At 35.8% G+C, this 12,781-nt stretch overlaps 1 protein-coding gene across 1 annotated transcript in view; it reads left to right on the top strand.

Moving 5' to 3' along the window:
* The window catches only part of CTTNBP2 (cortactin binding protein 2), an 81,642-nt gene that overhangs the window by 57,202 nt on the left and 11,659 nt on the right, over nucleotides 1-12,781 (top strand). Inside the window, 8 exon segments of the mRNA XM_048300200.1 lie at nucleotides 1,875-2,141; nucleotides 3,523-3,618; nucleotides 4,038-4,117; nucleotides 5,213-5,299; nucleotides 5,383-5,482; nucleotides 7,256-7,408; nucleotides 7,684-7,871; nucleotides 10,233-10,411. Coding sequence (XP_048156157.1) covers nucleotides 1,875-2,141; nucleotides 3,523-3,618; nucleotides 4,038-4,117; nucleotides 5,213-5,299; nucleotides 5,383-5,482; nucleotides 7,256-7,408; nucleotides 7,684-7,871; nucleotides 10,233-10,411 — 1,150 coding nt within the window.

Genomic DNA, 12,781 nt, shown 5'->3' with positions numbered 1-12,781 from the left:
GAGGGGATTTTTTGTTTGATTCTTCAAATATGTCTTAGAGACAACATCAAAGAACTTTTCTCCAGCATCAGTAACTTCTGTAAGAAGATTGCTCTTCTGTTGAAACCTGTCATTTTCTTCCTTCTCTGTAAGTTTTCTCAAAATTCAGTAGAGCAGGCTGATCTGTGTATTTCTTGAGACAGAACTTAATTAATCCTCTCACTAGTTTTGTATAAATCTAGCTATAGCTCTATATATATATACAGAGAAATATCTCTGTATTTCTAATACATCTAGCTGTGTATGGCATTTGTAGATTTGTATGCTTTCTATTTTTTCACCTTTTTTTGGTGTTTGTCTTGTGGGATATAGGGATGTGGGTAGTTAAGTTCACTGATTATCAACAAATTAAGGATGTTCTCTGTCTGCTGCTTCTGATTTTCCTCTTCAGCTATTTTAAATCCTGGTTCTTATCATTTTACTGCAGGTTCAGAGGGGAACACAGCTCACTTTCTATTAGAAACTCCTCCATGGTCATCTTCTTTATCAGACTGAAGCACATTTCTGATGGCTGAATCTGTAGCCTGTTAAATAAATGCTTGTATTATTTCCATCAGTCTTAGTGTCTCTGGTCATGCTTGTTGTGAATCCAACGGCTTTTATCAGGTCAGAATCTTTGGCCTCCCTTTCTCTTCTTCTGTACACCTTAAGCCAAGACCGTGTTTTTGGGTAAGGTGTGTATGTACCATGCTTTACCTTCCTCCCACTCAAGTGAAGTTTCCCCTGTAGGACAGGAGGATGTGCTCTGACAGATCTGAAAGACTGGGGGCCAGGATTGCCAGAGGTCACATGCACTGAAGTTTTGGCATATACTGTACCTCTGTCCTAGGGGCCTGTTTCCTTGTGGAGAACCCTCTGTACTCCTTACAGTCTGTGCTCATTTCCCTGAGGTCCAGACATCAGAAGGGCAAGCCTTTGATACATTTCTCACAATTCCACATCTGAAGGATGCCTCTGAGTTATCTTTTCCCTATGGTGGGCTAGTGGGTTTAAATCAGAGCTTTTCTGACATCAGAAAAACTTCATTAGTTTGTATCAGCTGATGATCTGGCTTCTGAACACAAAAGGGAAACAAAGATCATGTTGCAAGACTTCATAATGAGCTGATATGGGGGGTTTTTTATGGCGTACTTTTTAAATTTCAGGGATAATTTCTGAAAGGTATTGTTTGGCATGAAAATTAGAAGACAGCTTCCTTTTCATTTTTAGTCATCTAAATGATCTCCAGAGACTGCTGCTTCTGTTGAATTGTATTCCAAAGAGCAAGATTTAAAATACTTCATAGTTCATATTCATAAAATATGCATGTAAATTTCCCTTTTTAACATTTTGTCAAAATACTCTATAGCAAATCAAATATACCCTTTCAACGGCATTTTTTGCCTTAGCTCTTAGCTTTTTACGTAAAGATTTTTGGCTCAGCTGTGCTTTTCACTTGTGCACTAGTTCCAGAAAATTATTTTCTCCATTGATAAAGAAAATGTGCACAAACACAATAAACTGAAAAATTAAGACACTGCCTACCATCTGTCTTAATTTATAAGTAATTAGTCTGTAAAGAGGAAATACAAGATTAAGTAAATTTTGTCTTGCTTCCTGTTATTTAAGCATAATAATACTGAACTTTTTTTGTAAAAAAAATACCTTGGTATTTTCAGCACTGCTCTGATTCTGTGGTGGTGACCTGTGCTGTTCTTTACCATTTGCTTCTCCGTAGAAGGAGTTATTTTGTAGCTTTCTTTTGTAATATTAGATGTTATTGGTTTATAATGATGGGATTATTTTAAATTGAATTTTACAGTTTTTCTCATTGTTGCTGTTTTGTTTTTCAACAGATGCTCTTAGTGTACCTGTAAGGATTTCAGTCAGTGGCATTGAACCAGTCCACTGTGGTACAGAGGAATTTGATACAATATGTGCTTTAAATATCCGCAAGCAGATGTCATGGGAGGATTTTTCAAAAGCAGTGAGTCAGGCAGTGACAAACCATTTCCAAGCAATCACTTCTGATGGATGGAGGAGCCTAGAAGACCTGTCATTTAATAGTGCTGCAGAATCCAACATTGGCCTCAGTGCAAGCAGTATATCTTCTGTCAAACTAGGTATCAATACTGGTGTTAATGAAAAAAGCAAAACTTGGGGGTGTTCTCGAATTTGTGAAATCTTCTAAATAAGATAAAAATATCTTTGAATTACTGCATCTTTTAAAGCTTAGACTAAGAAAACCAATACTAGCTATGAAACTTTGAACAGTGCTGGTATGAAAGCATTCCTTACTTTTAGCTGTGTGTATGGCACAATTAATTATGCACTTTAATATAATATTGGGAATCATGAGGCCCTATGTTAATTAGTCTTTTAGTACTTCTAGTACTCCAGAGGAGAAATCAGTATCTCAGATGAAACTAAATTCTCACCCTGAGTGCTGTGTGCAGTTTTGGATGTCACAATACAAGAAAAAGCAATTCAGGAGCATCCAAAGGAGAGGGATGAGGATGGTGAAGGGCCCTGAGGGGAAGCCGTATGAGGAGTGACTGAGGGCACTTGGTCTGTTCAGCCTGGAGAAGAGGAGACTGAGGGGAGACCTCATTGCAGTTACAACGTCCTCATGAGGGGAAGAGGAAGGGCAGACACTGATCTCTTCTCTGTAATGATCAGTGACAGGACCTGAGGGAATGGCCTGAAGTTGTGTCAGGGAAGGTTTAGGTTGGATATTAGAAAACGGTTCTTCACCCAGAGAGTGGTTGGACACTGGAACAGGCTCCCCAGGGAAGTGGTCACAGCACCAAACCTGTCAGAGTTCAAGAAGCGTTTGGACAATGCTCTCAGGCCCATGGTGTGACTCTTGGGATGTCCTATGCAGAGCCAGGAGTTCGACTTTAATGATCCTTGTGAGTCCCTTCCAACTCAGGATGTTCTGTGATCCTGCAAAAACAATTCAAAGCCTGTATTGCTTCTTTACAGTACATGCAGAATATACAGTAAATACAGACTGTAAATCAGCATAGGTAAACAGAACTGCTGTTTTATGTAGCTTCACTTAGCAAGGTAAAAAAGAGAAATCTTCAAAATTATGCGAAATCGGCCAAAATGTTGTGGTCTTAGTAACAGTTGTATAGGTTTCTGAAAATCCTTGTAATTCATCTTAAATCTCCTTCCTTCCTCCACCTTCCCTTCAGCAAAACTGAACCCTAGTCACAGTAGACTGGGCAAATTATTCTGTTTTACTCTATTTTCTGTGTAAAGATGTTAAGAGCAGGCTAGCTGTTTAACTTGTATCTCAACTGGTAGAAAATACTTGTATCTTCAGTCATATATCAAATAATAGCATGATTTAGTACATCTCATACATGGGACTGGTTTGTTTGTCAAATTTGTCAGTGTATGCACGTAATTTTTGTAAGTAAGTGAATATGCTTGAGTGTAGGACACTTCATACACATAAAAGGAATATCTCTCTCTTTTATTTGTTCTTTTTAACAGGAAACGTCTCATGGTCAACAGGTCAGATTTTTTCCCAGCCACCATGGGATTTTTTGAAGAACAATAGAGCTGAGCATATCACAGTGTTTTTGTTTGGTAATTTTCAAGTCATAATGTTTCAGTTTTGAATGTTAAGACACTCCATATGAAATACATAATTTGAGAGTCATTTGCTACTGTTTTTGTTCTTCAGTGTTGCTTGATTCTCAGAAATATCATATCCAATTAATTGACTAGATTTTAAAGTGTCTACAACATTTAGAAAATATGCTGGCACACGAAAGTCCTACTGCATTTTTCAGTCATATAATAATATATATATTGCTTATGTCATGGATATCCATGAATCGAATGGTGCTGGATAAATGCCTTTCCTTTATTCAGCATTTTAATTTGCGTAGCCTCTAATTTTAAAAGGTCGCTGTAGAATACTGCATGAAAATCGTATGTATCAGTCATACATGCATGTAAAACATGAGAGATTTAGGAAAGTTATTTGTATATCTCATTTCAAGGACCTCAAGAAGGCTGTCTAAACAGTGTGACTTATGCATCCATGATCCATCTTCAGACACTTCAAAATTACCTCCGCCTGGTCAGTAGTAAGCTAGCTTGTCTCTACATGCTAATTGTTTGTCAAAATATTTCTGTAACAGTCTTGACTAAAATCAGTTTTTTGCTCTGTGAAAGAACATCAAGACTTCTAAAAAATGAAATAGGATGAAAGTTGTTATTTTAAATTAAAGTTCCCCCTAAATTTACCCTTTAACTTTAGCCTTGTGAGGGCTTTAGCTTTCTTCTTTAAATAGGTGCTATCTGATTAACTGAATTGCTTAAAAATATATTAAAAGCTCTGTGGTATCTTATTGCTTTCCCAAGTTATTTCATTTCACTTTTTGAGGATAAAGTAAATTAGAATAACATTCATGTAAGCAATTATTTGAGATTTGAATAGCTTATATAGAAATCTCCTGTAACACACTTTATTTAATACCTCAAAATGTAAGGATAATTGAATAATATGAGAGAACTTTCATAGATCATTTCTTTTAACATTGCATCGAATCAGAATTATTTTAGAATCTGCTTGATTTCTGCTGTGTCCTTGGACAGTATTTTATGTTGTCAGGAGAACATGCCACAGGTTTCTGCTGTATTCAGGAATATTGCACAGAGATATGACTGTATTCCCTTACTGACCTTTTAGAGGTAAAATAGAGTTAAGATTAAAAAAATTTTTTGTTCTACCATACTGATAACATGATCCCATTTCTACTGCAAATAAAGTCCTCAGTAAGTCCTCAGTCCTTAAATTAGCAGTGACTTAAACTGATGATTTTGGCATCATTCTGATATATATTATAATTCAAAATCAAGAAAATATTTGTGACTACTAAACTTACTCTTCCCAAATAAATTTTTTAGGTTCTAAAGTTTTTTATAACAAAATAGCTTGCTATGTAGTTTTACAAGTTAGGATATAAATTTATCAACATATTTCCAAGATATTGTATGCAAATATTGTCTACTTTGAAACGAATATAGTAAGGATAATCAACTCCAGTAGTGCAAATCAAAGAATTCTGTGTTTTAGGTGCTGATTGTGTCATTTAGGTTAAAAAAAAAAAATCTAAGTCTGAACTTCCAAGAATAATTTATGAAATAAATATTTATATTTATCTGTCTGTAGGTTGAACAATACCGTAATGTCATTTTCCATGGTCCAGAAGGAAGTTTGCAAGATTATATAGCATATCAGATAGCGGCCTGCATGAAGGTATTTGCACAAACATATCAAGTAAATTAGTCCATAAATCAGAGTTTTCACTATTTCACCAAATACATACATTTTCAACACAGCAAAAGCAAGTGGCTGCAGGATCTACATGTGAGATTGTTAAAGTTGAAGTGGATGCTGGTTTCTCCAAGGAGCACCTTGCAGAACTGTTCATCAGTAATGGTAAGGTTATTTCAGCAGGACTAATTTTGGTGATTTGTAGGAAAATTTTTAATGGTGCAAAGTAAAGAAATACATAAAAACATTTTGCATAGTGGATGGCATGTTTTAATGGAACCCATAGTTTTTCAGGTGCTTGGGGCCAAATGATACAAGTCTAAACTGAGGTAGAGCTGAGTGTGACAGAACTCCCAGTAAGGAGCTCTGTCAAAAGATCATGCCACTTAAGTAAAATTAATAGTTTTTATTATTTATTTCTGTCTCATTCTTTTTTTTCCCTTTGTTTGTGATCCTTTAAAAGTTGATTGCTCTAGTTCAGATCTTCTGAATCAGAGCTGAAGGTCTATGGTCTGTGCTCACGAGCAGAGCCATCCTATCAGGTTGTACAATGCCGTGCAGTGTTCTGTTCTGTTTGTTCATGTACTGCCTGGTGTAAGTTCAGTCTATGGCAGTTTTTTCTCTGTGGAAATCCTGGTCACAGTTCGCAGGATAGTTTGTGCCAGTGATTATTCCCACATGCCATTTTCAGTGCCATCACACTGGTGGGAGAGGAGACCATTTAGTCAGAAGTCAGCTAGGCTTTGGTGTTTGGCCTGGAGGCGAGAATGTCACTCATAGTTTGGTTTGTTTACTGGCCACTGTCTCTTAGGAAAGCTGCTACTTTTGGATGCTTTACTCTGTGTCAGCAACACACTCTTTTAAATAGTCTGGTTTTGCATTTCAGCATGGTGCTGCTGGTTGAGTGTCATTTTTCTGCCTGCTTCTTTCCCTATTGTTTTGCTGCATCTCCTTTCCTAAGAGAGCACTTCTCCTCTAAATTAATCCATCAGACACAGAGAGGGTACCTGTCCTCCTTCCTCTCAAGCTGTAGCCTTTTAGTAAAACAGGGCAGTAATAGTCAGAAAACTGCAAATAAATAGCAATTTTCAGATACAGTCAGTTGCTGTAAGTTTTGTCTTATTACATGTCAATTTCCTTAATGACCATTGTTAGTACCACCTTCAAATGGTTTTTAAACAATGCAGGGCACAGTATAATCAAGATAAGTGTTTTGTTTTATATATGTATTACAGAAACATTCACCTGGGATTTAGTGTTACAAGAACACTTGTAAAGCTGTGTCTTTTTTAAGCAATAAGATGTTAAAATCAGGAAAATTAAAGGAAAGTATTTAAAATGTGAAAAAAATGAATAGATGTCATTTTAATGCCTATTAGATTCAGGTGCTACTGGGTTTGCCTCATATTAGCTCTGATTATTTTAGTGTTTCTTAAAGATACTGAAGGAAGTTTTGAAGAGAAGATTACTTATTCGTTTGCTACTATCTCATAGAATGATAAAGTTTCTTATAAACACGGACTATTCTTAAACCTTTTATCATTACATGGTATAAAGAGTACATGTTGAAAGTCTAAGATGTATTACAGCAAATGAAAGAAATGTTTAAAGAGGTCCTTGCTATCTTTTCTGTTGTATTTATATTCAGTGTACTGAAATCTTTCCTATCTATGAAGATCCTATTATAGCCATTTCAGGAATTTATTTTAATCATAGCTTTCATTTTTTTTCTTAATATACAGTATGATATTCTTTCTATTGTTTGATTTTATGCTTTCAATTTTAAACTTATTATCCAGTCTGTTTGCTCCTATAAACAAGTTAAAAAGGAAAAAAACTTTTTAAAAATCCTTCGTTGCATCAGTAGCAGTAAATTCTGTATGCATAAATAGAAGTAAATTTTCCTAAGTAGACATTAATGGGATTTTTCTCTTTCAGCTTGTCTGATCCCAGTGAAACATCCTCCTGTAAACAAGACAACAATTGTGATTTTAGAAAATCTGGAGAGAGCTGCTTTGTCTGAATTACTAGGAGATTTTCTAGCACCTCTTGAGAATCGAAGTTCAGAAAATCCCTGCACTATTCAAAGAGGTATTTAAAGAACTTGGGTTGCAGAAATGATTTTACTACAGTACAGTTTTATTGTAATATACAACAAACAGGGAACAGGAGAAAAATGTAATTTTTTCAGTTTTTGTATACTATTGTGAACAGTTGTCCTTAACAAAGATAGCATGTTTTTAAGCTAATTGGTGGTGGTTTGTGGGTTTTTTTTCCTTTCTAGTTATGTCACTGCTTCGTGCTTTTGCATGAATCATGTCAAGTCTGTGAGTATTTCAGTTAAGTGTTTTATGATTCCTTTTTAGCAAATGGAGTTTCTGGTGCTTTTTACTTTCATGAGAACTGCTTTTTACTGGGGACCATCGCAAAGTGCCATCTTCATGGCTCTGACCTGCTGGTTCAGCAGCATTTCCGTTGGGTTCAACTTAGGTGGGATGGGGAGCCAATGCGAGGCTTGCTTCAGAGGATTTTAAGGAGGAAAGTTATAAACAAGGTAAGAACTCAAATCAGCTTCAGCAGTTGCATTCATCACCAGCTCTGTGAAATATGTACAATGGTAATGCCAAAAGCAGAGCAGATAACTTAAGTTGTTTCGGGAAAAAAGCACTCGTTTCTAGGAAGATACAGGCTGTGTATCTGGAAATGTTGTGCTTGGATTCATAGAAAGGTATATGGCCATGACTGATTGGCATAAACTATTGGTTGGTTGCAAATAATGATCCTGTGGCTACTTGCCTGTCCCCTCATGAAACATCCTTCAGTAATTTTTTTCAACTTCTACCTGAGAATGGTAGTAAGAATCAGTTAAACAGACATAAAATCTCTTTTTCAAATAATTTATTCTCAATATCTGAAATAAGATAGTCATATATGTGTTTTGTTTAAGTTTTAAGCAGAAAAAATATTTTCCATGATTTTCAAATCAAAGGACAGGCAAATTATACAATTAGAAAAGTTGTTTTGAGCCAATAGGTCTGCTGAAGCTAGAACAAAAGTCCAAAAGAGAATAAGGATGGGAAGTCTGTTTTAATACTAGTAAATAAATGAAGATGGGAAATGAAAAGAAAGATACAGGCAAAAGAAGAATTGTGGACTTTTGAAAGTTACTTGGAATACCATTTGAGCGTGATAGCAGCTATTACTGACAGTCAGGCAGTGTTAGACATTGGCAGAGGGTGTTTAATCAAAACAGCTGCAAAGGAAAATAATCTTGGCAGCAGTTTTTAGCAGGCTTAAAAAGGGAGATTGTTCTAGGAATAGAAAAAACTGTCAGTAATAAAGAGTCCTGTTGTGGAATAACAGACCTACTGTCAGTTCTGAGTGTTCAGCTGGATGTATCTTGGTTATCCTTGCGGATGTCATCTCCTGTACCCTTTGCCACAGTTCTCATCTATAAAAGCTTACTGATTCAAAGAGATCCTGAAGAGGAAATGTGTGGTAATTGAACATTTCAGCCAGGATAATGAGGAAATTTAGAAACATTCCAAAGTATTCTTTAATTGCAAGAACAGGAATACAGAATAGAAAAAAAAGGAATCATCTGTAATCTATGGAACTTTTAATAGACTACTTTTCTTAGATTATGTTTTTTCAGTTAGGACTTGCTCATAGTCAAATGCTGCATCAGACAGACTCTGCCAAACTGGTTTGGATACAAGAACTTGCAGCATCACATAACACATGGCTATTTTTTTAGGCTTGAAAGAAATCCTTAGTCTCATCAGTTAGAATTTGACCATGTAATAGGCTCCTACCTCTGATTGAAGTTGAACAGAATTTGGTAGTAATCTCATTAAGTTTATTTTTTCTGAAGCATATATGCAGATGGTGGCTATTTGGAGAAAAAAGCCATGTGTCTTCCCTAATTAAATATTGAAATGCCCAGTGTGGTAGCACATTTTTTGAAATACATACATGTGCCACATGTAAACTCAAATGCCAGTTGGTATGGGACTGAAAATAGTGGATTTCAAAGTCAAAAATAGTAGAAAGATTAATCTGTTATAAAAATCTAAATCAAAGTAGAAGCACATTTACTGTTAGAACCATAGACTATTTCAAAGTTCATTGCTCTGTTTGTGCCTTAATATTCATATTTTCAGGTGAAAAGCTCTTTTCCCCTTAGTTTGAACTATTAGGATATATGGGAACAGTTTAAATATTTTTCTACATTAAGTTCACCCATAGACTCTGTCAAGAGGCTCTGGCTTCAGTGCTGTCAATTACTAACCCTGGTGCATCTTTTAATGCTTCCTTTAATTTAAAATGTTACAGAGGATAATCCTAGGATTAGGATGATGAAGACTGTAATTTTAAATCAGAGGAAACAGGAGATTTTTCTGGCACTACATAATTTGCTCTTAACAAGGCATACTAAAAACACAAGTCTTGGAGGGATACATCTTTCCTTCATTGCTACTAGATCTAAAATCAATATGAAAATCCACTGAGAATATGTCTGGATCAGATATTCCTGTTCAGTGTGATTGGGCATTTTTTCATATGCCTTATTTGTATCATATACATTGCATTGTATATGGTAGGTATCTCTTGTAATCCTAAACACTGTAGAAAAAGCACTGCTACCAAAATTTCTGTTTTGGTTTCCCACAAGAAAGTAAAAGTATGTCAGTTTATTGATAAGGATATATCTTTTGAAGTGTAGTTGGGAAAATAAGTTTTAATATAGCAAGATGTCAATATATTCTGTAAAAGGGTTTGACCTGGTTTTGACTGTTCCTGATTTTTCGATAGCAACACATGCAATAAAAAAACCCCAAGCCTTCCTGGGGTTTCAAGGAAAGTGTTTGCAGCTCTGGTCTTATGCCATGTCAAACATCTTTTCTCCCTGCAGTTCAGAGGCAAAGTACCTCCTCCATGTGATCCTGTATGCAAGGTCATAGACTGGATTCTTGTTGTCTGGCACCAGCTGAACTCTTGCTTATCACGTCTAGGAGCACCTGAAGCACTTATGGGACCAAAGCATTTCTTCTCTTGTCCTGTGGTTCCAGGGCACAGCCAAGCAACAGTCAAGTAAGAATTTTGTTTCCTATTTGATGCTGTTCAGTGCCAACTAGATACTTGTCACAAATGTAGTAGTTGTGTTTCTCCCAAAACCCTGCTGACTCAGCGACCTTAGAAAAGTATTTCAATAGAAGTTGCTGAAAGTTTTAAACTTCTGTTGGCTATTTAATTACTAGAAGGGCACTTCTGAAGGACGCAAGTGGGCAATGGGTGTCTATTACTGTGCGAAAGTCAGTCTTCTTGCGATCTTTCATTTATTTTCTGACACAGAGGTTTAAAGATTCAAGAATTCTGAGCTTGAAAAGTTGGTAAAGTCTCCTTTTGAAGTTGTGTTTGGAGAATGATTTCTCACTTTTTAAAATATGTGGTATAATTTTAAAACATACATATAGTTTAGAGATATATTATCTTAGTGAGTAGGGCAGGTATATACGTTTAGTTATACATATGGCTAGCTGGCCAGTAACATAAAAAATTTTTTTAAATTATGGAAATTTTGGCTTTTCTTGCCTACAATTGCATAAACATCCAATCACATTCCAACTCCAAATGCTAGCAAATGATAGAAGAAATAGTTATAGAATTTTAAATGATACGAATTTCACACTAAGATGTTGTTTGGCTATATCAGAAATTTAATGAGCCCCTAATTAAGATTCAGACTTACTCAGAATTCAAAGTATACCATTTGGAAATGTGACATAACTCTTCTCACAGGGCAGGTCACCACTTCTGTCCCTTCCCTTGTACTAGTTTCTTCTGACCCTTCTTCCAGGGGCCTTTGCTTAACATGTGCAGAGGTTGTCTCATTTCATGTTCTGTCTGCAGATCTTCATACATTTTGCTTGTTCATTATCCTTTTTATTCTCTGAAAGTACAGATTAGATAATCTTCAGAGTAATTATCAAAGTCTAAATGTGGCTGTAACATTGACTTGAAATTTTATGCATGCTGGGAAATAAAGGAATAAAACATACCATGCATCTATCTTCCATCTTCCTCTTGAATCATGTCCTCTGAAATGTTTTAATCATGTATTTATTGCAGTGGCATTATTAGAGGACAGAAAAACTATTCTTTAGATATCTTAGTTATACATTCCTGAGTTTGGATTTCTCCTCAGTGTAACTCGGACTGGTTTCACAATGCTTTATTTTGAGTACAACCCTAAAATGTCCTTTATTGTACCCATATGCCATCAAACTTCTCATTTTAATGTAGTTTTCATCCACTAATAAACAATTTGAAAGCACAGCCCCAGTGAGCTCTTACTGGGCACTTTTAGTTTAGCAGCATGATGGCTGAGATTGTGGTCATGTATTAAATAGCTTTTAATTAACAGCTCACTGGTTGCTGTTATTTCAATCCAATTAACTACTCCTGTCCTCTTGCCCTTCCTGTCCACTGTGCTATTCTGCTGCTTTTTGCATTTAGTAAAGCTTCTCTGAGTCAGTCCAATTCATTAGGACAGCAGACAGCTATCTACAAACTGGGTTCACTCTGGGCTCAGTATTAGCATGAGAGAAGAGGAAGAAGCAGCAGCAGAAGGGAAGGGAAGGCAGAGAGAACATGTGACAGGAAATAGTTTTCCTGCTGTGTGTTCCATGTATCTTCACCTGTTTTGGTGAGTAGAGTGAATAAATGAAGAAAATTTTAACTACGCTTTTTCTTGGTTTAGGTTTAGGGAATTGAAGATGATGTTCCAACAGGAACGACTTTCACTTTGCAGCCCTTTATCGAGGCAGGGGTGTGTTACACCTTTCCTAAGTATCAGCTATATCAAAGAATGGGGGACTTCATCAAGATGAGCACAAACTTAAAACTGAATTTAAATACCAGGTTGGAGTTTTGTTTATAGAGCATCCCCATCAGTTGTTAACTGTTAGATTAGAATGGCCTCAATTAATTCTATTTTTGCAGTGTTCATTTCTGACCATTTATACTGGCAGTATTGGAAAATGTTGAAAGCTTACATAGGCAGAAATTGAAAAGATAGTTCTTTATGACTAAAATACTAGCAATTGTTTATTTTAGTAGCTTAGCTAGCAGAAGCAGACTGTAACTCTATGGAATAATATCTACAACATTATGCTAAGGAAGCTTCAAGGAACATCTCCAATACACATTTTACATTGTATTTTAACAACTATACTAATTATTTTTCTAAGTAATGTTTATCAAGCTTATGCAAGTACTTTGAGCATTTATAGATCATAAAAGCGCAATCTTATGCTTCACAACTGATCAAAAATACACCTTTCAAATAATTCATGCATTCTAAATTTAAAAAAGAAATGGAAACCCTCTTCCCCCCCCAAAAAAGTCGTCATAATATTTTAGGTAATAAGATGGCTTCAGTGCATCAATGTAGCCAGCAAA

Source organism: Corvus hawaiiensis, chromosome 4 (assembly GCF_020740725.1).
Source record: "Corvus hawaiiensis isolate bCorHaw1 chromosome 4, bCorHaw1.pri.cur, whole genome shotgun sequence".
Classification (NCBI taxonomy): Eukaryota; Metazoa; Chordata; class Aves; order Passeriformes; family Corvidae; genus Corvus; species Corvus hawaiiensis.
The sequence above is the reverse complement of the archived record's forward strand: the minus strand, read 5'-3'. Positions and strand labels throughout refer to the sequence as shown.